At 42.0% G+C, this 23351-nt stretch overlaps 1 protein-coding gene across 5 annotated transcripts in view; it reads right to left on the bottom strand.

Annotated features, from left to right (window-relative positions):
- The window catches only part of SORCS1 (sortilin related VPS10 domain containing receptor 1), a 425391-nt gene that overhangs the window by 217652 nt on the left and 184388 nt on the right, over window positions 1-23351 (bottom strand). For all 5 annotated transcript variants that reach the window (XM_064144430.1, XM_064144431.1, XM_064144428.1 and 2 more), the window contains one exon: window positions 13711-13778. In XM_064144430.1, coding sequence (XP_064000500.1) covers window positions 13711-13778 — 68 coding nt within the window. The remainder of the gene's footprint in view (window positions 1-13710; window positions 13779-23351) is intronic.

The following is a 23351-nucleotide window of genomic DNA, read 5'->3' as shown; positions in this document are numbered from 1 at the left end:
TCTGTAATAATAAGAAAAGCCAAACAAGAAAGATGCTGCTGCTTTTGCATCAGTGACCAGAAACCATTTCTGGAGCAGTTAAACAGCTTGTGAGAAGATGCTTGAGCATGTCCAGAGAAGGGCGATGAGGCTGGTGAGAGGCCTTGAGCACAAGCCCTATGAGGAGAGGCTGAGGGAGATGGGATTGTTTAGTCTGGAGAAGAGGAGGCTCAGGGGAGACCTTATTGCTGTCTACAACTACCTGAGGGGTGGTTGTAGCCAGGAGGAGGTTGCTCTCTTCTCTCAGGTGGCCAGCACCAGAACAAGAGGACACATTCTCAGGCTGCGCCAGGGGAGATTTAGGCTCGAGGTGAGGAGAAAGTTCTTCACTGAGAGAGTCATTGGACACTGGAATGGGCTGCCCGGGGAGGTGGTGGAGTCGCCGTCCCTGGGGCTGTTCAAGGCAAGGTTGGACGTGGCACTTGGTGCCATGGTCTAGCCTTGAGCTCTGTGGTAAAGGGTTGGACTTGATGATCTGTGAGGTCTCTTCCAACCCTGATGATACTGTGATCCTGTGAAGTGGTGCAGTTTAACTAAGGACGCTGAATGAATACCAGTTTCTATAAGTAGAAGGTCTGACTCCTCATGCAACCCCTCTAACTTTAAACCGTGCTTCAAAATCTAGACTGCCTCCCTCACTGCTTTTCAGTGGCCTAAGCAATCTTTTACCTATCTTGCAATTTTAAGCATTTGTTATATGCATGACCTCAAGGGGATGTTTCAGATCTGATTAATTCTATGTCTATTCTTTAATTCAAATCCCCATTCCATCTAGTTAGCCTTGTGCTGAATTGGATGATTTAAAACTAATTAATGTAAAACAATTCCCTTCATAAAATGGAAATGAGCAAAATTTATCTATAAGATGCAACTGCAAGATAATAGGAACACTTCCAATGGTTACATATACAGGCTTCTGTTCTACCACAAAATCAGGGTAGGCATTGCATGTCAGAGCAGAAGGTCATTTAGCATAGTACCCTGTCACTGGTGATGGTTAACAACACGTATCTGTGTAACACCTTGGGAAGCAGGAGTTACTATTTCCTCTAAATACTCTTTCAGCCTCCAACAGTTGGGATTCTGTGACTTTCCAGAAAGCATCCCTCATAGGCATGCTTAGATTGCTTTTGGAGCACAGAAACGTCCCAAACAGTGCAATGAACCATTGCATTTCCCGTTTCCCTTTCAATTCTGCTCAGAAATCCCATCCTGGCTTCAAAATTTTGTTGAAAATTGTACACAATAAGCTTTTCATGTCAAGTCAGTATCTTAAAATAAACATTTTGTACTCTTAATTTCTTTAATGAAAAAATCAACTTCTGGCTCCTTAGCCACTCCTCAAGAGTCCGTCTTAGCCCCTTCACAATGTGACATATAATGTCAAGTTCTTTGCCTATTTCAGCTCCTGTGCCCTGTTCAAACACAGCTCTTCTCTATCCTGTAAGTAGGCAGGATATAGCACTGTAAGTACAACCTTCAGCCCTTGTCCTACTATTATGCTTTGTTGAACTAAAATATATTTATTCAAGTGAGTTCAGCTCACTAAGGAATCCATTTGCTCACTGTAACTACCTCAGGTCTTTTTTTGATTCACTACCCTGCATGTCTTAAAACTTGGAAATTATACCAGATTTATTAGCAGAGCGATGTCAAAACTGCTCTACATCACCGTACCTACAACTAACCTTGCAGACTGTAATTAGAAATATCTTGCCAAGAGAGGATTCCTTGCAGCTGACTTTAGGTACACATGAATTTGCCGATTCTTGATTATGTTTAACCAAATATTTCACTATCTAATCGCCACAAACTCATACAACAACAGAACACAAATCTCCCAACCCCAGCCAGTATCCTGTTCTCTGAACTATATCACAGTAAATTCATTCACACTCCTACTCACTCAGATCACAATCTGGGCTGATTAACTCTCAAAGAAACTCTAAATAAAAAGTAGAATCCCTGTTCTGAATCCACAGTCCTCTGCCCCAGTCAAACAAACTACTGTGTTGAGGAAGTCAAGAGTTTGAAAATAACTCCTCCAAGTATCTCCTAAGACTGCATTTGGCTTCTCAGCACTGTTGTGCATCGTCTTAATAAAGCACTTACGGAAATAAATCAAAGGCTATTAAAACAACATCACACTTACTTCTTTGAGTAGCATCCACATCCTAAGTTTACAATACATGTGTGCTAGGTAGCTGGTGAACTTTAGAGGAAAAAAAATAATGTATTGACTACTACTTCCTCCTTTGGCTTTTGTAACAGAGATAAAGAAGATCTGGGTTTGAAACGCTCTTCTCTCACAAAAGAGCTAGTATTGTGAAAGCTGTTAACATACAAAGGGAGATTTCAAAGAATAAAAGCATTTACCTTTGAAAATGGAACACTTAGAAGGGAAATTTACTGGGGTCTTTTAGTTTCTTTTTTATTGCCTTCATCGTGACTAGCATCTGAATTTCATGCTGCCCTCATAACAAGAAGGCACATCATCACTCCAGCCACCGGTAGGGAAGTGAAGAGAAATTATACTTCCACAATGCCTGTAGTTTATGCTGCTTGCAGCAAAAAAAGGTTAAAGTTTTGCAAGCCATAGATGTGCTTACTGGAAAGAAGCAATTAATTAATAGTCTATAATATATGCAACTTATATTTTTTACTAAGTATTAACATTACAATGGTAGGTCATCAAAACTCATGTTTCAGGACATGAGGTAATTTATCTAGCAAGGCAAGAAGACAAATTATCCTCAAAGTAGTCAAGTTTCTTACTGAGAGTTTAGCACTGACAATAGCTGTCATTTATTGGGCACTGCTGGAGGCAGATTTGTGGGGGAAAAAAAAAAAAGAGATCACATCTGAAGACTAGCAGAAAAATCTCACTTTGAGTTAGAACTGTACTAAAACTTTGCATTCTTATCTACTCCATATTATGTCAGGGTGTTGCTTCCACTTAGGCAGTGTTGCCACGGAGTAAGGGAAAAAGGCTGTAGTTCTGTCTACCTCACCTCCCAGAAAAGCCAAGAACAGAGAAGCTGAGAAGTTACAAAGACAATCAGGAAAAAAGGTTGCTTCATATCTACATAAAGAAATAACTATGTCAAGCGAGGCTCATAAAGGTTTCATTTTGCCACTACCTCTAGTACTTCTCCCATCTAGCAGCTCTTCCCAGAAATGACACAGTCCAAGGTCCTGAAACACTATTGATTTTCCTTCGTTAAAAAGGCAACTGAGTATTTAAAAGGAATTTCTTATCCCGTTTTAAAGATTAGCAAAATCTAAACTAAAGATGTCATAAACTGACCCAAACACAACAATCCATCCTGCCTGTAAATACATCCAAGAGTTTGTCAAGGTCCTGTTAGGTATTAGGATGAAAATACACCTGAAGTTTGGCTTGGTAAAGCATAATCCAAACCACTGCTAGGCTTCAGCCATGGATGGAGACTGTAAGCTTATACATTTCTGCTCTTACTCTTCCAGGGCTGCTTTGTATTAGCTCATTCCATGCAAAACTCCCAGCTGTTTCACTGAAGATGGACAGGTAGCAGCTTCCCTAACACTGGATTCTAGAAAGGTTCTCATTCCACAGCTCTAAACAGATGATATAATGCTTCCTGCAAGCAAGGACAGAAAGAGGAGACCAACAATGCATGTTTCAGCTTCCTAAATGAATCCTTTGGACCTAAGATAGCCTGGGACAAAAAAACCACATCTGAACTATCAGTGAGAACACAGTGACTTGGTAAAGCACAACAGTAATTTACACCTGCCTACGGCTTCCCTTAATCCTCTGTCTTACAGAAGGGTTATTTAGCACACAGGTCTTTGGCCCCATTTCCTTTATAGGTTATTTTTTTAAATGGTTTGTATTCTAATGAAAAAGGGCAATGCTGACTTTGCAGTCTCTTTTTTTTTCCCCCCTAGAGGTTACAGTGCCCATCTGACTGGCAGGATGAGTGCTGTGCAGATTTTTAAAGCTCACAGCTCCACAAAAATCTCTCAGGCACTGAAGACCATCAGTCACAGCATTCTGGGGAAGACTGACAGCTTTTAACCAGTGACAAGAAATATGCCATCTCCTTAAACTGCCTTCCAATGTTTGTGTCCTTTTCACCCAGCCATGTTTCTCCCTTCTCCATGGGTAATTCTTGGTTCTCAGTTAAATCTGAGAGGCTGCCTCCTCCTCTCCTGTTCTGCCATTAAGAGAACGTGAAACTTTAAAACATTACCATCATGAAAGACCAAAACTCTCCAGTTTCATCAAAAGTAATCAAATTTTGCTTTCGTTCATCAGCACAACACAGTAACAGAAATTGTTTTGCTGTTATTGGTTTGGTTGATGGTTTTGTTTTGTTTTTGTTTTTTTAACTACTGTAATCATGTAAGACAACAACCAACATTCAGCTACAGAAAACCAGGCTGGAGGCTCTGCTTGGCTTAATTAGAACAGTTATCTGAACCTCAGTGTTCAATACGACAAACCAGCATTTACACATCCCATTCACAAAGGAATCTACGCCATTCTGATTTCCTCTCTGTCCCATTCTAATTTGTCTTTCCAGCCAAGATACATTAAGCACAGAAGGAAAAAAAATTCTCTCAGGATGTAAGTGTTAAGAAACTATGTTTGGGCTTTCCCATCTGTAGAGTAGTTGGTGCCATTCAATAGTCTCTTCACTATGTGGAACCCAGGAAGTGGGGCTTCCTCCCACCACAGAAAAGCTGAGATTGTGAGCAGACATCTGACTCCAGGAGCTCGGGCTCAAAGGAAAATCAGTAGTGAATATGTACACCTATATGCACATGGAGGCATGAAATGCAGTGGTAAATGTGCATTAGTAGAATGAGCAACACCGTCTTGCTGCCAGAATCTTGCCTTGAAGAAAGATCAGATATTAGTCAACATCTCCTTATGAAGTCATTTAATACACATAACGTGTGGCATCTCTGAATTTCTATTCCTTTTCGACTCAGCATCTCTCATACATGTACTATCTATCTAGATGGCAAGATCATTGAAAAGAGGTTTTATCTTCACACCCAACTACACAGCACACACTAAAATGCATTCTAGGGAAATTCTGCAACTTCCTTACAGAAGAAATTCATTTAAAAGGTAGAGGGAAACAATGGGTGAAAGAAAGGCCTTTTACCTCCCATTGGTAAAGCACTGTATCAGCTTAGAGTGCATTATAATTGATGTTTATAACTGACAGGACACATCTTCACCCACCACTTAAGGCATCTTACCAGTGAAATGACTCGGTGCAATAGCAGCAGGAGGCAGCCAGCCAGAACAGTAAAGTTCCTGAATCCTCATCTCTCCTCCAAGCTTTCACAAGGGGAGTTGAGCTGAAAACTAATTATTTGCTCACCACGAATCAAATCTCTCTCTAGTTGTCCCTGTCATACAAGGACAAACCTTCTCAGCACTGAGTACACATAGGCTTTCAACAGCACATCCTAATGACAAGGACAAGGGGCAGAATGAAACTTCCTTGCCCTAATTGCTGCTGCTTCCTGCAAAGCAAAACATCCACTAACAACACTGGTGTGCATACAGATCTGGAGGCTCACTCAGTGGCTCTGGGCCTTCTTAATGAATAGCTCATGCATTGATGTCCTACATTTTTTTTTTTCCCTCTCACTAAGCTTCTGACATGAAAAAGAAAAGCCTACTGCTGCTGAGAACTACATTGTGCTCCAAGACACAGAAGCCACTAGCAGGAACACACACAGAAGCCGACTTTGCTATCACTGTTGAAGACACAAGTTGCTTAATTGTGGGCTTTATTTTATCTTTTCTGATTTCTTTCCAACTGCTACTTGAATGTCTATCTGAAAAATTCCCAAGGTGCAGAAGCAGAAATATTTGGGACCTTAAAGTTTAGATCTTAGATTAGTTTATCTCACTCGGTGGAGCAAGGTTCTTTTGTGTACTCAGTTCCAAATACATTATTTCCTTCTTGTGATTTGTGGGGGATGCATTCCTCTGTGAAAGTACAATTTTACCCAACTTTGCAAAAGGAAGAACAACTGCATAGATATGAAAGGAGGAAAAAATATCAGAACATAAAGGGTGTGTTTTTTTCTCTTTATGAACTGATAGCTAGAGAGCTGTTTGTCTTTCTCCTTACGTATCAGCTCCAGTCTACCTCGTCTGCAGCTGTTACACAACCAGAACAAACCAATGAACCCCGTGGAGCAGAACCAGTGATAGTTCTGCTGTCTTACCAATATCAGTTGCACAAACAGGTACACTCCAGGAAACAGATGTGCAAGTTCATCTTCTAATTTGCAGAACAAGAATGACAAACTGCTTTTAAACACTGTATATCTATAAAGTGGCATGAATATTGTGCATCTCTAATTTACAGTATATTGGTAATATATGTCGGTATTAATATTCATTATCTTGATTTACATGTTTTTTCATGCAGAAAATAGATTTGGGTCCTTATTTATTATTTATTTACTTGATAACACTCCTCCATTTCATGACTGGCTGCAACAGAGAACACATTTGTAATATGCTTATTAAATTTGGATTGTCATTAGCACCGAATATTTAATCTGCACAGACCAGGCAACGAGGAGCACACCACTAAATCCTCAACCAAATCTGATCCTTCAAAACATGGGGCTATGATTCTTCAAGTTATGTCAAGGCAGTGATTAAACAAACACACATTATGCCACAAAGCACAGCAGTAATACTGGCTCTTATTCTTCTAGTGAGGTAGGAATACAGTAGAATTCAGTAAGATTTGAGTTTCTGACTAAGCTAGAATCCAAGCATCTGTTGGGGGTCATTTTCTAGGTAGGTCTGGTTTTAGGGTTTCTTGGTCATTTCCCACCACCACTCTTAGTTGAACTTTACAGGAGCTCTTTTTGACAGCAAATAAAGCATTCCAGGAAAATGTTGGCAACCAACTAGAGGAGTTGACTGTGCTAGAAGTTTTTATTACTGTTAGCCACCAGGGTAAAATGAGTCCTCTCATGTAAAATGTTGATAGCTAGAGAAACTGCTCGGTCTCTAGGGGTCCTGATGGCTGAAAAAAAGCAGATGCATCACATGGCTTACAGGCTGCACTCAGCTCCACACTCAGTCAGTGCATGAAATCCACGTTCTAAGCCTGCTTCCAGTTCAAGCAGATCTCCCACTGTGACTAAACCATAAAAAGATACTGCTTCCTGCACAAATAGCTGAGTGCACAATCTCCTTCTTCCCTCCCCCAGAGCCCCTCCAGCATCTATACACTGAGCAGTCAGTGCCTCATGCTTGCAGGATCAAAAAATAATAATAATAAAAAACCCAAATCAAATTAAAAGACAAGATGTCATTGTTACAATTTCACTAAATGCCCATGGGAGATAAAGTAGCAGCATTTATCAAGCTCTGATATTCAGTTAAGAAAAGTGACTTACTCACACTGAGCAACTGAAGCACCGTATTTATAGATAAAGGCATTTCAAATGGTCCTTTTCAAATTCTCCTTTCCTATAAAACTGCTGCTTAAAATGTGCTTAATGAGACTTTCCTTCCCCTCACTGTGTCAGTTCCTTTCATATGGATTTGCTTCTCCTACCTACTTCAGCAAAAAGACCCTGATCTGCTATTGCAGAGAATGCTGTTCCCCTAAGCCACAAGCTATGACCTTATTAATGTGGCTCAGCAGGTAGAAAATAAATGTGGGTTGAGAACTGCAAAACAAAAGTAAAGAACCAGCATAAAACATGAAGAATGATGAATGCATTTACAGACTTCCCCTCAAAGGAAGTAAGCAAAGACTAACAACCTTTCAAGTCTCCTGTTGCAAGAACTCTTTAGTCTGGAGAAGAAAATCTCCACAAACATGTCAACAATACTGAATATGATGTGAGTGGCTATAGCTCTTATTTGTAGAGAGGGCATTCTTACATAGCAAGGAGCTAGAAAATTGCACGCAGAAACATAAATATGAGAGGTTTTGAAGCATCTGTGGTATTTAGAACCACATAGTTGAGGTCAACTCACAGACAGTATTTTTCAAACAATAGCATTCAAGGGAGAGAAGGATGTCCAACAGGGATCATCTGACCAGGATTGCAAGGCTGTATTCAAACATGATCTTCAGTCGACATCCACCTCTCTCCCTGAGGCTTCCATCCCTAGAGCAGCAGCAAGAACACACTCCTGTTGTTTCATTACTTCTTTTCAATATACTACTGCAAACTCATCTCCAAAAAGTGTTTTCAACAAAACACACCTGTGCATAACAGTGATTAGAGGACTACCCAACACACAAACATATCACAAAGGCACTTAGACTTCAGTACTGAATTTGGTCTACCTTAACCCAGTATCTTGTGCCTATGAGCAGAAAAGGATTAAGAATGCAATAAGGACAGTCATCAAGTTGTCCCATGGACTAAATTAAGGTCATTTCTGTACTGAGATGCTCTGAAGGTTCCAATTCTTCTCTGGCTTACCTGCCTAAACTCCCTTCTTGAAAGAATGGAGTTAGAGAAGGATGTGGAGTGGTGGTGTTGGAAGGTGGGGAGGAGTAAGCTGATGGAGAAGTTAAAACACTAGTTCATATTTAAACAGTAAGGCTATGAGAAAGCAAAAAAACAAGGCCATGGAATTCTGAGAACTTCTGTCTTCTAAACTCTGTAGCATTTATCAACATATTGCAGATGCCAGTTGGCTAAACCCATTCTAAGCTCTCCAAGAAAAGCAATCAAGCAAAAATTTACAAACAAACAAAACCAAACCCCACCCACCAAACAAAAAACAACCAACAAGAAAAAAAAGCAAAGCCATTAACGTCTCCTGCCTTACATATTGGAAGTTAAAGCTAGATCTGTATGAGGAACAGGTATTTTTCAGCATCTCTGAGATCCCTTTATGGAGTATGTGCTAAAGCTCCCTTACTACAGAAACCAAGAGCAGTGAAGCACAAGCTGGAAGTGATAAACACTCCTGAAGTGAGTAGCTCAGAGTTCAGGAACAGTGTTGGAGTATCACCAATAACTACAGAAATAACACAGCAACATATTGCTATTTAGAACATGAATGTTCTCAAACCAAGCAAACTCTACATCCTGCTACTTTCTGGCTAAGAAGCAAAGTTTAATTACTGCTACTTCTACAGCAAGTTCCATGCAACTACTAAATCCTGATCAAATGCAGAGCTTTAAGAAGGCAGTGGTGAATAGCAGTACTCATTGCTTGTCAGCCTCTGAAGACCCTGAGGAAGTGTCCTGCATGCACACCTTCCCACACAGTTATATTTACACAAGCAGAAAAAAAGAATAGTCCTTCACAGCTGTCTGCAGCTCATGGATACAATGACCACTATTCTGACACTTTTATTTATTGTAAATGCAAGCTTATCTTACTCCAGTGGTTAAAAACATCTCCTAACTCTCACAGCTTAATCCTCTTTGTGATCTGAAAGATATCTAGGAAGGAAGAGAAATAAATCCAATACACTCAGTTAATTGCTCAGTGACGGATAATCTTTTCTCCTCTATTTTCTTCCTCTTCTATAAAAAGAATAACAAAAAGTAAATAAAAGCTTTCAAATAAAGCTGTGGGAGAAGTCTGCTGAGAGGATAACAGTGTAATTAAAGTCAGGCTCAACCTGATGCAAAAAAATCTCATTTGCCACATACGGAAGCGACAGCTCACTTGCCATCCAAAGCTCAGTAAGCACAGAGCCTCAGCACTCCAGAAGACTGCATGGATTCTTACTGTCTCTTCTCTCTTACTGTATTTCATCCCTTCACATCTGTCACCAGTGTTCTCTTAACTCATCAGCAGTTTTAGAAGGGTGATCTCCGTCCATTAGTTCTGCAGCCAGCTGTAGTTAAACTGGCTGAAAAATTACAAAGAAATGCCATCCTAGCAGGTAGTAGTGTGTTTATAAGGAAGACAGATTCATATCTTGTAGGTGATGGCATAATTGTGTTATAGATGGCTACAGTCCCATCAGTCACAAGACTGCTTAAATCACCAACTACACCTTCAAATGACAGATGTGCTTATAACCAGCTACAGCATAAATGAACTCGTGCCTGTGACATGCTTCTAAACAGCCCCTCATCATTCATCAAGCTTTTGAGAATGCACTTGGCATAGGAGGCAAGAGTGGTATTTCTTTATCATGTATTCAAGGCAGAGAATTCCTCTTCAGTTCTGCAGAACTACCTGTATTTCTCCTCCACTCTTCAGAAACAGAACTCTTGACATCAGAAATCAAATGAGACATGAGATTATGCTTTCTTCCATTCTCCAGCATCAAACCTAGAGGCATGAAATAAATTAAAGTGCAAGATATGTTTCTCCCTTTCTCTCAGCTCTGTTTTTCTATCCTTTTCATACAAGCAGGGAGACTTAAATTAACATGTCATTTAAGCAGCCAAGAGGAGCAACAGCTAAGAACCTCTGTCAGGTGTATTAAATAATAAGATATGCCCAACTTGTCTTTTCTTTCTATCACACTAAGAACACAGAAGCAGTCCTGAGATCTTCATAGGGTATTTATTAGTGACCTGAAGGCACATCTGCATAGTGAGCATGGATCTAACAGCAGAGGCAGACTCAGGAAGGAGTACAACATAACCACCCAGGCTTATGTAAAACAGGATTGAGGGACGAAAATTAAGTGCACTGGCAACTTTCAGAGCTGTCATGAGCAGCTATTGAGCACTGCAAAGAAAAGTGGGTTGATTTTAGCTGTCTTGGTTCTCCTCTCACATTCCCCAGTCCAGAGCATTTGCCATGGGGTTCTGGATACTTGGCCATGTCGTGATAATCAAGTTCTGACAAATGCCAAGCGAATCTGAAGCTGATGGTCTCAAAGTAACACAAGTGATTCCTCAATCTATGGAAATCCTTTTAGACTGCTTTTGATAACAGGATAAAGGGCTAGAAGAAACAATCAGGCTATTACTCTGGTGGTAATCATGTTCTGACATTAGAATCATAGAATTAACCCTAGAATCACAGAATTGTCAGGGCTGGAAGGAACCTCAAGGGTCACCTAGCTCTAACTCCACCGCCATAGGCAGGGACACCTCACACTAGATCAGGTTGCTCAGAGCCACAGCCAGCCTGGCCTTAAGAACCTACATATATGGGGCTTCTTCCACCTCCCTGGGCAACCTGTTCCAGTGTCTCACCACCCTCACGATAAAGAGCTTCTTTCTAACAACCACACCCTAAAAAGTCCCTCACCAGCTTTCTTGTAGGCCTCTTTCAGATACTGGAAGGCCACAATAAGATCTCTTGGAGCCCTCTCCTCTCCAAACTGAGTAGCCCCAACTCTCTGTCTCCATTGGAGAGGTGCTCCAGCCCTCTGCTCATCCTTGTGGCACTTCTCTGGCCACGTTCCAGCACATCCAGATCTTTCTTGTAATAGGCACTCCAGAACTGGACACAGTACTCCAGGTGGAGTCTCAGCAGAGCAGAGTAAAGGGAGAGAATGATCTCTTCCAACGTGCTGGCCACAATTCTCTTAACAGATATGGTCAGCTCTCTGGGCTGCAAGAGCACACTGCCCTTACTAGGCCTAGGACTGCTATGCTGCTGAGGCCTCAGTTTGCAGTACATCCTCTAGGGATGTCCCCACAGTCCCTTCTCTTGTGATCAGAGCAAAATTGATGCCATTATAGCATCCTCCACAGAAGTCAGTTCTGAAACAGACAACAGCATGAGGTCATCAGTGCGTTTTTTTGTCCATATTTATATACTCCAAGAAGAAATGTGGTGTCCATTCTGACATGGCTGTCCTTCTTCCTTCCTAAACCAGTGCCTCAACACAATTTTGCATTGCATCACGAGTGAAGTAATTTTTCAGCACGGTCAGCAACAGGGACATGCTGAAATGCCACACCTTCCTCAATGACTGATGAAACCAATGAGTATTTCTCAGAGCGAAATGACTGAGGGTAGTAAGAAGAAATTAAAAAACAAATTTGTATTTATGAATATTACCTCATGAAGTAATTGAGAAACAAAACAATCTAGCCCAAACTCCCTTCAGAAAAACAGTGCTGTAGCTGGAATCTTGAAAGACCCTTTACTATAGTAAAGCCAGTAAAGACATACATAAAAAAAATAGTAAAGGCAAAGATATCAGAGAAAACAGGGTCATAGAGAAACTATGATCATATTTGAGCTCTAAGCCATACCAGCAATGTATAGAAAATAGAAAGATCTGATTATAGTCCCACAGCAGGATAAGAAATAATATACCCAACCGCACAAATACCAATGCTATCGAGTGCTCCTGCTGCCATTCAGAACAAATGCTAGAAATTCTGTGTTTATTTAGGTTTTTGGGTATTTGTCTTTGGGGGTGTTGTTTGTTTCCTGAAGCCAGCAGGTAGAACACCAGCCTGAGTTCAGAATACAGCCCATAGCAAATCCTTCCTCTGACATTCTCTTACAACTGTGCTCAGCTCCTTGAACAGAAAGGATGTTTTTGTTCTACTTCTGACCCAAAATTCTCCCTTGGAAAAGAAAAACTTTTCCTAAGCAGGTTTATCAAAACAAGTGCATCTTAACAAGACAGTTTAGTTTCAAATATCCAAAGTTTTATAGTATCAAGACAGTGGCTTGTCCACCTCCATCAACAGCAACCTGCATGCAAAGGCCCCAGACTTTTCACCCAAGTTTCACAGATGGAGCTACAGGAAAATCTCCTTTCCATCCATTACAGCTCAGGAAAGTAGCACTGGGGACACAAAGTAAACACCCCTTAGGTCCATTTGTCAGAGAACTAAAAATAGGCACCATCAGCTCTCACTGAATCCAAATAACAACCTTACGAAAGAGCATGGCCCAGCTCTTTTCTTTGGTTTGCAGCATGCTTTAAAAATCACAGAATCACAAAATTGTCAGGGCTGGAAGGCACCTCAAAGATCATCCAGTTCCAACCTCCCTGACATGGGCAGAGACTCCTCACACTAGATCAGGTTTCTCAGAGCCACAGCCAGCCTGGCCTTAAGAACCCCCAGGGATGGGGCTTCCACCATCTCTCTGGGCAACATGTTCCAGTGTCTCACCACCCTCGTGGTGAAGAACTTCTTCCTAACTAACCAACCTGAATCTACACACTTCTAGTTTTGCTCCATTCCCCCTAGTCCTATCCCTACCCAACATCCTAAAAAGTGATGGAAGTATCAAGGCATGCCCTATAAATCAACCTAATAGTCAACATACACAAGTGGAAAACAATTATCTGGTATTAATGCTATCAGTTTTGAATAAACACACATTGAATACTCACTTGCAGTGTTCCCTTAGTCTTGGCAGACTAACTTTTCATAAGGATCATTTGGGTAGTAGACAGCCATGAGATCCTTCATTATAAAAAAGGACTTAAGACTGTTGAGATGTGAAAAAAAAACAACCCAGGTGGTTGACATGATTCTGATTAAGATGGGAAAGGGGAAATCAAATGATAGCACATCCATGAAGTACCTTATCTAGCTGAAACAAGAAAATCAGACTTCAGCTTCTTTGTCCTTGAGTGTAAAAGTAGTGAGAAAGACATTTAGCTACAAATCTTTCAGCACATTTTTAAAAATTCCAATTAAATTCAATAAAATAATTGTATCAGGTTCTTCCTATTTAAATGAAGTGGTAATTATTAACTCAATTTATCTCCTTACCTCCAAAGAGAGCTCTCGGTGATGCTTCCCAGGTTGTAGTCATACAGCTTTGTCAGAATTAGAATCACCTGAGGGCAAAAGAGGAAATCATGGTTAGTCTCAAACAATTACAACATCATAGAACTGAAATGACCCCAGGGAAGGTTTAGGATTCCTTTAATAGATGCTTAATATAATTGAATGAATTGTTAAAAGCATTTGCTTAAACTGACATGGGAAGTATTTGCAGAGATGTACGTTGAGCCAGTCAGACCTTTTCTTGCTCAGTTCTTCAGCATGGCATCATCAGCAGGTTCTTAACCCCAGGACACAGAGTGCAGTGGGAAGGAGCTGACATGTTAGACGACACTTCAGGATTCAAGCTAAGACCTGCTGCACATCATCGAAATATTGGTTCCTTTCTGCTTAATTTCACACTGAAAGTGGTGATCCTTTTCGAGGCTGTGGTGCACAGATAACCTGTCTCCACACAAACTGTTTGTAGCAGATGATGTAACAAGCAAATGATCACCAGTTTTGGCCTGAAAGATTCAGAGTAGGTATCAGGAAAAAAACTCAACATGGAAAATAGCTGAACATTGCGACATGCTACCCAGAACTTCCATCCTTAAAGCCTCCTTAGAGGTTTTAAAGGCCTGGATAGGCAAAGTCATGGCTAACTCGATATACAGCTGGCGATAACCCTGCTTTGATTAAAAAGGTTGAACTAGGGACCTCCAAATATCTCTAACAGCCAAAATTTCCATGACTTCAGTGAAAAGTTTTAGGTCCAGCCAAAATGGAAATCTTTCCAGATTTTGGAGTTTTATTAGCTTTTTTTATAAACAGCTATTCCTTCCTGCCAAAAAAGACACTTCTAGAATAAAACTATCTTAGTAGGTAGAGGGAAGCCATTTTAGCAAAAAGAATTTCCAGCAAAACACTTCAGCCTGCTCTTTTGTAAGTGTTTTAAAATATTTCCTGACTTTCAAGGAGACAGGTTCCTTTAACAAGACCAACATCTGGCAGGTGAGCTACCAGACCACTGCTACTTTGCATTTCTCCCTGCCAGGTCATCATATATTTTATCCTCTATCCCATTAAACTCATAGTAAATTAAAGAGGTCCAACACTTCTTATCTGACAAACCCCCTGCCTGATCTATATACATCTTATAATTTGGAGCCTCCTAAGAAATGAGGCTTACAGCTCCCTTGACAACATCAGCAACTTCAACCAATCTGGCAGAGAAGCAAAGGGCTGGAGAAAATTTAGTCCCTATAAGCCCTGCACAAGCTGGCACTAGCGTGGCAGAGGAATAGCCATATGGCTGCTTACACCAGAGGAGAGGAACAGACCTCAGCGCTGCCACTTCCAAAGGCAAAAAAAAAAAAAAACATTCTACCTCTGAAACAACAATAGCCCTGAACTGGCCACACTAGGTACTCTCTCTTTCCAGTATGTTCAGTACCTTTGACAGAGCAGAGAAAGCAAAGCAATATGGGAGAGGACAAACTGAGCCCATAGTTACTGCAACAGAGGAAGGAATAGGGGACGGCACACACATCTGACAGACATTTGTTTCCACAGCACAGCTCTGTGAAATCTCTCAGGTCACAAAGGATGCCCAAGCACTTCCTATCTGCATGAACAGGAGTCATGTGTGGCTGATGGGAGAGGAGAGGCAGCTATAAAAACAGGAGCTTACCAGGACTGACCATCACCATACATTGTCCAGAAGAAAAGTGGCCACCTCTGTTATTTGCTCTCATTTTAATCTCCCACATCCCACTATTCCCACTTACTGCTTTATGTCCAAAATGAGAGCTTCATCCAGCAACCCATAAGTAACTGGCTGTAAACACAGGCTATTAAAATACAAAAGCTTTAAGGGAGAAGACCATGCAGGGATGAGACATCCTGACTTTGTAGCTCAGTGACACCACAAAATTAAGATAGTGGGTTATGGAGATGCCTTATGCTTAGGGCTGCCCCAATCTGCCTCACTCCCAGCTGAGTGTGAGACAGGCTCTGACTTTTAACCTGAGCTCCACATGGGGCCTTGTTATGGTAATACAGAGGGCAGCCCTAAGGCTCCCTGATCAGAGGAGCCTTGCCCTAACATTTCCCCCATGAAGTCTTGCCTGACATCTTCATCTCAGTTTCTTCGGTGGCTTCTTCACATCTTCCCCTGCTGGCCCTGTCCCATGGCTCTGCAGAAGCAAGCCATCCCCAGGCTCCTTCAGGTGCCCTGACCTCCAACCCCTGACCCCATCGGACTCCGCACCAACAGCTACCTTGTGACAGGTCAGGCCTGATCCACGATTAACCCCAACCCTCCAAGCCTTATGACCCCCTGAAATGGCCTCACAGTGTGTTCTTACTTGGTCTGGGGCCCAGAGGACAACATACATCCCCTGCTGTGATGTTGGCAGTTCACACAACCATCACAGAATCAGTCAGAGTGGGAAGGGACCGCAAGAATCATTTAGTTCCAACTCCCCCGCCATGGGCAGGGACACCTTACCCTACCTATCATGACTCCTCCTGTTCCCCAGGTCACCTCAACATGAATATGCTCACTGCTCCCCAAAACGTACAAGACCACTGCTGTCCCTCTAGTCTGGAGGGTACTTCTTTGATGAGGCAGCCAACACAAAAAGCACCAGCTGCCTGCTGAGACATCAGAGAGCAGAGCTGCAGCGGGCACATATGTTTCACAAAGGCTTGTGCCAATTAGAGCTTTATAAGTGCTAAATTTCAATCTCCACCCTCCCAGGAATGGTTATTGGTGACAGCAGTGCAGCTGTTTGCTACAGATACAGAACCGTGTCACTGTCATCCCTCACAGCACCTTCTGAACAGGTCTATAAATCCTCTACTTAACAAATAAAAATTAAGGGCAGTGGGGAGGAGGGGGTGGGGCAGGAGGAAGGGGTGTGCACACAAAGCCTCTCTGAATAACTCCCAGTGAAAGGTAGCAGTAAACTCAATAAGGTTCAGTGCCAGCCTCAGTGGAGATTTGCCCAGAGCCCTTCACTGCGATGCTGGAGTTCAGATACCCTCGGCTTCAAGCCAGCCTCAAATCTGCAAAGCAGCTGGACAGTTGCTTAAATCTTTTTCCAAGCCTTGTTATCTTCTTTTGGCTCTCTCCTACTCTGCTTGCCAGAGGAACCAGAGATGTAAATAACTAATGAATTTTACCCCTAATTAATATTTTGACATCTGTTAGTTTTAGAAGTAGAACTGAAGAGAGCAGGCATAGATAACTGTAATAGTGAATGGGAAAAAAGTGGGAGTTTCCCCCTGTTCTTTGCCACTGGCTGCTAGAATCTTAAGGAAGATGACACAGGAACCAAGAAACACTTTTCCTACCCACAAAATCCAAGACTTAGAGCCAGACTAATTATATGTAATACTAAGATTAACAGTGCTTAACAGAATAAGAATTATTCTTCAACAAATTACTTATAATTTTACTTGTTTCCAAATGAGGAAAAATCACAAATCTCAAAACTTGCCTGAAAGAAGATTTCATTGAGAATTTTTATCTCCTCAGATGAGAAAAAAAAAAAAAAAAAAACAGTAACTGACATTCCCAAAGGAACATTAAATGACAAAGATTTAAAAGTGCCAACAGGAGAAATCAAAATATTTCACTTCTAAAAAGCTGAAATGTCTCTTTTGTTCTTTCTTCTTCCCCCAGAAATTTCAATATAACCCACACAATCTTAGAGTGCTGTAGTTCTCTTGGAACTGATGGTGGGAGTGGGAAAAAAAAAATCCAGCTGCATTCCATTATACTTCTTTTTTATGTAGCTCTAACAACCCTTTTGCAACGATAACCCTGGACCCACCCAAACATATATGTTAGTTACAGATTAGATACACCTAGAACGACAAATAATAGTGCTATGTCCTGTCTTCTTAGTACATTTAGGATAAAATCTTAATGTTTAACGTTTCCAAGCTAACATTTGTACTAGACCCCGTGCTGTAGCATACCTTTGCACCAATCTGCTGGGAAAAAGCTTTGTTATCTGAACTTGACTCAGATAATCTATTTCCAAAACATGTAAAGGCTTTCTTACAGGAAGCCTTCTCGTTGTTCCGGACACATAACAGCTCTCTAATACCTGGGAAGGAACAATAAACTGCACCAGGACGGGTTGGGAGGTGATCATCTGCTGGAAAACAGCCCTGTGAAGAAGGGACCTGGGAGTCCTCCTGGTGGACAACAAACTACCCATGGGCAGCAATGTGGCCTTGTGGCCAAGAAGGCAAATGGGCTCCTGGGGTGTGGCGAGCAGATGGAGGGAGGTTCTCCTCCCCCTCTACTCTGCGCTGGTGAGACCTCACCTGGTGAAGAAGACTTAGAGGGGATCTAATCAATGTTTATAAATATCTGAGGGCTGGGGGTCGAGATGGAGGGGACAAACTCTTCTCAGCTGTGCCCTGTGATAGGCCAAGGGGCAATGGATAAAAACAACAGCACAGGAAGTCCCACCTCAACATGATGAAGAACTCCTGTACTGTAAGGGTCACAGAGCCCTGGCACAGGCTGCCCAGAGAGGTTGTGAAGTCTCCTTCTCTGGAGACCTTCAAGACCTGTCTGGATGCATTCCTGTGCAACCTGCACTAGATTCTGTGGTCCTGCTGTGGCAGGGAGGTTGGACTCAACGATCTTTGGAGGTCCCTTCCAACCCCTAACATCCTGAATACTATGATCTTTAAGCTTATCTCTAGTTTCAGCAGTCTCCTTGTCTTTTACTGTGGTTCATATAGTAGCAACAGATTTGCTCAAGCACGTATGTGCAAAACAAACAAGTTGTTGGGCAGAAAATTAGTTATTTCTGCACTAGAGTTCAGTAATCTCCTTTCCCCTTCGTGACCATATTTGAATAACCTATACAAGAGCATGGTTTTTGCTATATTTACCTTTTTTGTTTTTGAGAAAGCATATTTCTCATTTGCTGTTCTCACTTCTTTGTTATTGAGCCTGTAAAGGTTATTTCATGTTTAAGATTGCCTTTTTTTTTCTTTCTCTCTGTGGCTGTCACTGTACAGTATTGAGGAAACTAATGAACAGAGACATGCATATTAGGTTGTTCTAAATGTCAGAATGGGGGCTGTGTAAACACAGTAATGAAATGGAAAATGTTGTCTCACTAGTTTGTTTTTTCTTGCTCGCTTTGTTTTTGTTTTCTAGAACTGTGTGTTTTAATCCCTTCCTTCTTTACCACTTACAGAATCACAAAATCACAGAAGGTTAGGGGCTGGAAGTGACCTCAAAAGATCACCCAGTCCAACCCCACTGCCAGAGCAGAATCTCCTATAACAGATCACACAGGAAGACACCAAGGCAGGTCTTGAATATTTCCAGAGAGGGAGACTCCACAACCACCCTGGGCAGCCTGTTCCAGTGTTCTGTCACCCACCCTCACAGGGAAAAAATTCCTTCTCGTGTTTACACAGAACTTCCTATGCCTCAACTTATCATAGAATCAACCAGGTTAGAAGAGACCTCCAAGATCATCCGGTCCAACCTATCAACAAGCAGAGCCTGGCTCTCTCCTCTTGGCACTTGCCCTTTACATATTTATAAACATTGATGAGGTCACCTCTCAGTCTCCTCTTCTCCAAGCTAAGAGACTTAGCACCCTCAGTCTCTCCTCACAAGGAAGATGTTCATCATTTTTTGTGGCTCTGTGTTGGACTTTTTCAAGCAGTTTCCTGTCCTTCTTGAAGTGAAGGGCCCAGAACTGGACACAATACTCCAGAAGGGGATAAAGATCCTGGAATATGAGCTGGTGGGGCTTGTTGAAAGGGCTTTAAACTAGGCTGGAAGGGAGAGGGGGTTAAACTCAACAGTACTAGAGACAAACTAGGCTGAGGGTGATAGGCCACAAACAAGGGTAAAACCAGCAGCCCAGCTCAAGTGTATGTTCACTAATGCACGCAGTATGGGTAACAAACAAGAGGAGCTGGAAGCCTTGGTGCAGGAGTAAAACTATGATGTTGTCACCATCACAGAAATGTGGTGGGGTGACTCACACAATTGGAGTGCTGTAATCAATGGCCACAGACTCTTCAGGAGAGACAGGCAAGGGAGAAGGTGTGGAGGAGTGGTTCTATATATTAGGGATGCTCTGGATGTCATGGAAGTAGAGATTAAGGATGATCAGACTGAGTCCCTGTGGATAAGAATTAGGGGAAGGTCAATAAGGCTGACATCCTGGTTGGAGACTGTGATAGACCACTCAACCAGGAAGAGGAGGTTGATTTATTACTCTTTAGGCAGCTGGAGGCTGCCTCAAGATCACCTGCCCTTGTTCTTGTGAAAGACTTTAATATGCCAGATATCTGCTGAGACTTAAACACTGCAGAGAAGAGGCAGTCTAGAAGGCTCCTAGAGTGTATGGAGGACAACTTCTTATCCCAGATGTTACATGAGCCTACCAGGGGTGCAACCCTGCTTGACCTGCTGCTCACCAATAGAAAGGGACTGGAGGGGGATGTGGTGGTCGAAGGCTGTCTGGGGTCCAGTGACCACGAAATTAGAGAGTTTCAATATATGCTGAAACCAAGAGAGGCATCAACAGAACCTCCACACTGGACTTCTGAAGGGCAGACTTCGGCTTATTTAAGGAACTAACTTGGAAAGTTCCTCAGGAAACAGCCCTTAAAAACAAAGGGGTCCAGGAAGGTTGGAACTCTTAAAGGCACAGGAGCAGCTGTGCCATTGTACCAGCAGACAAGCCAATGCGGGAGGCAGCCAGACTGGATGGGCAAGGAGCTTCTAAAGGAATTAAGGGTCCTGTCTGAACAATCTGATCTCTTTTTATGATCAGGTTACCTGTCTGGTGAATGTGGGGAAGGCTATGGATGTAGTCTACCTGGGCTTCAGCAAAGCCTTTGACACTGTCTGCCATAACAAGCTCCTAGCAAAGCTGGCAGCTCATGACTTGGACAGATTCACTCTGATATGGGTCAAGAACTGGCTGGAAGGCCAGGCCCAGAGATTGATGGTAAATGGTGCCACATCCAGTTGGCAGACAGTCACTAGTGTTGTCTCCCAAGGATCAGTTCTGGGCCCAGTCCTGTTCAACACCTTTATTGATGACCTGAACCAGGGGACTGAGTCCAGCATCAGTAAGTTTACAGATAAGACCAAGCTAGGAGCAGGTGTTGACCTGTTGGAGGGTAGGAGAGCCCTGCAGAGGGACCTTGACAAGATGGATGTATGAATGAGGCCAATGGAATGAGATTTAACAAGGCCAAATGCAGAGTTCTGCACTTTGGCCACAACAACCCCAAGCAGCGCTACAAGCTGGGGACAGAGTGGCTGGAAAGTAGCCAGGAAGAAAGGGACCTGGGAGTACTGACAGACAGTAGGCTGAACATGAGCCAGCAGTGTGCCCGAGAAGAAAAGAACAAGTAAACTAGGGATACAATGAAAAGGAGATGAAAATCCAGTCTTATGCCAGTCTTGCTGTGAATACAGCTTACCCTTACTATTGAGAGAAATGCAAAGCTTCAGAAAGTCTGCTCTTCATTAAGATCAGCAGAAGTGGGGTGTTCTGCCACAGCAAGTAGGGAAGAGGAGGAGAACAATACTTCATCATTTCTGCATTGATTGCTCACTGCAAAAGGAATTTGACACTGAATTTATCACATCCCCATGGAGTACACTGATCATGAGATGCAGCACTAAAATGTTTTGGTTTTGTTACTTACACAATGTGGAAAAATCCCAGCAGGCATGAAACCGGCAGAAGACCTGGCTGGCTAGTACACTCACCTGGGGAAAGGCAGACTGACAAAAGAGGTAGTTAAATCTTGTCTCCCAAAGGACATCAGTTCCCAGGGGCTATTCTAGGAATAATAGGGTATTCAAGCTAACATGTTTTAATTCAAACCAAACCAGAGATTTCAAGAAAAAATAACTATATGAATTACTCCTGACCTGCAATTGTTTTGTAAGACTTCAGATGTGAAGGCTTGCCCACAGGTTGCAAGATGGAAATATGGCTGGATGGAAGAGACTGATCTGCGAAGTTGCCAGTTTAGATCCAAAGAGACTCTTTGCTGTCTTGGGAAAAACTCAAGGATAAGCCTGTCTATGCTCTTCCCAGTCTATGCTTCCCAGTCCCACCTTGGCTCACATTCAACTAGTCCACACTATCTTACTTTATCCTTCCTTGCATTTCTGACTCAGGTTTCATAATGGCTTAAATCTTTGTCAAAACTTTGTCTTCAACTACTCTCTAAATGCATCTAGCAATGCTCCCACAGGGTTATCAACCAAAGGTCATCCTTTAGTACAGCACTAGTTCCAAATGTAATGTGAGGATTATCTTTAACCTGATGTTTCTACTCTGGCCAAAAAGTACTTCACCTCATCAGACAGTGCTGAACTAGCTGCAGAGAAAGAATGTTAGCAAAAGCCTGCACACTGCACTTGACCTTGTTTAAAATACATTGGGTAGGAAGCGCCAGGCTACCCTCTGGCTGTGTAACTCATCTGCTGCTAATGATGTGTGTCCAGAAGCAAGCAAGACCCCACCGAGCTGTCTTCTGCTACAGCTACACAGAATCAGTACCTGAGCCAGCTAATAGCACACTGGGTCAGGGATCTCTAAAACTTTGCACTGCTCACTGACAAGTAAAAATCTACTTCTCGGAATGCTACATGAGCACTATAGTAAACATGCTCACACTTAAGCTACGCTTAACAAGCACATGGACTGGTACAAGGTTTGATCACGACAAAAACCCACTACCCAAAATGGTCTGCGATAATAAAACTCAATCTCATTTAGACTAACCGAGCCCTCTTGGATAGATTTTTATCAGTTTTCTCACTGCCAACCCCAGGTCTTCTCTGTAAATGCTTTCACTTTACCCAGCACAACAGAGGATTAAATACAAACAAACAACTTTTATAACTCCATGGAGATAGAGATCTTTCAAACAGAAGAACACAATCAAAATTTTAAAGGTGTTCATTATAAGTGCTTAGACTCTGAGTTTTACAATATTATCTCTAAACTGACCTAAAACTGCAATAAAAATTTGCCCTACAGGATTCAAGCACTGATTTCAAAGTCACAAGAGGCCTTTGCTTAGGAAGCCAGCACCTCTGCTTTAATGTTTCAAGACTTCTATGCTTTGCATGTATGTTTCCACCTATTTCAGCCAAGACTGCAGCTGTCCTGGGATAAAGTACATAATTAAAGAGCATTTAATTATAGTCAAGTTTCCTGACTTGGACAGCTCTGAGTGGTACTGGTGTACCAACTGCTCCTTATTCAGTATTTCAGTGGAAAAAGTGATGCAAATAGTATATTTGATAAAATATTTTTTAATACCTGACTGCAAACTACTTACAGCAGTTTTTTGAATCATTTGAGAATCATTTTCTTCTGCAGACTGTTAGTGCACTGATCAGACACCTATGTTTAACTGTTGAACCCAAAGAAAAAGGAAAGTTCCTCCCACTCTGACACCCTCGCAACCCAATAAAAGCCTTCAAGATGCTATTCTGTGTTGATTTCTTGTCCAGCGTTATAGATTTTTCTGTCTCAAGCTACAGTCTGATAAGCATACTAATTTTTAGCACAGGATCACTGAGATGGTTATGAAGTACAACATTAGTCTTG

The sequence above is a fragment of the Pogoniulus pusillus genome, chromosome 6 (genome assembly GCF_015220805.1).
Source record: "Pogoniulus pusillus isolate bPogPus1 chromosome 6, bPogPus1.pri, whole genome shotgun sequence".
NCBI classification, from domain to species: Eukaryota; Metazoa; Chordata; class Aves; order Piciformes; family Lybiidae; genus Pogoniulus; species Pogoniulus pusillus.
Note: the sequence above shows the minus strand (reverse complement) of the source record. Positions and strands in the feature narration are given on the sequence as shown.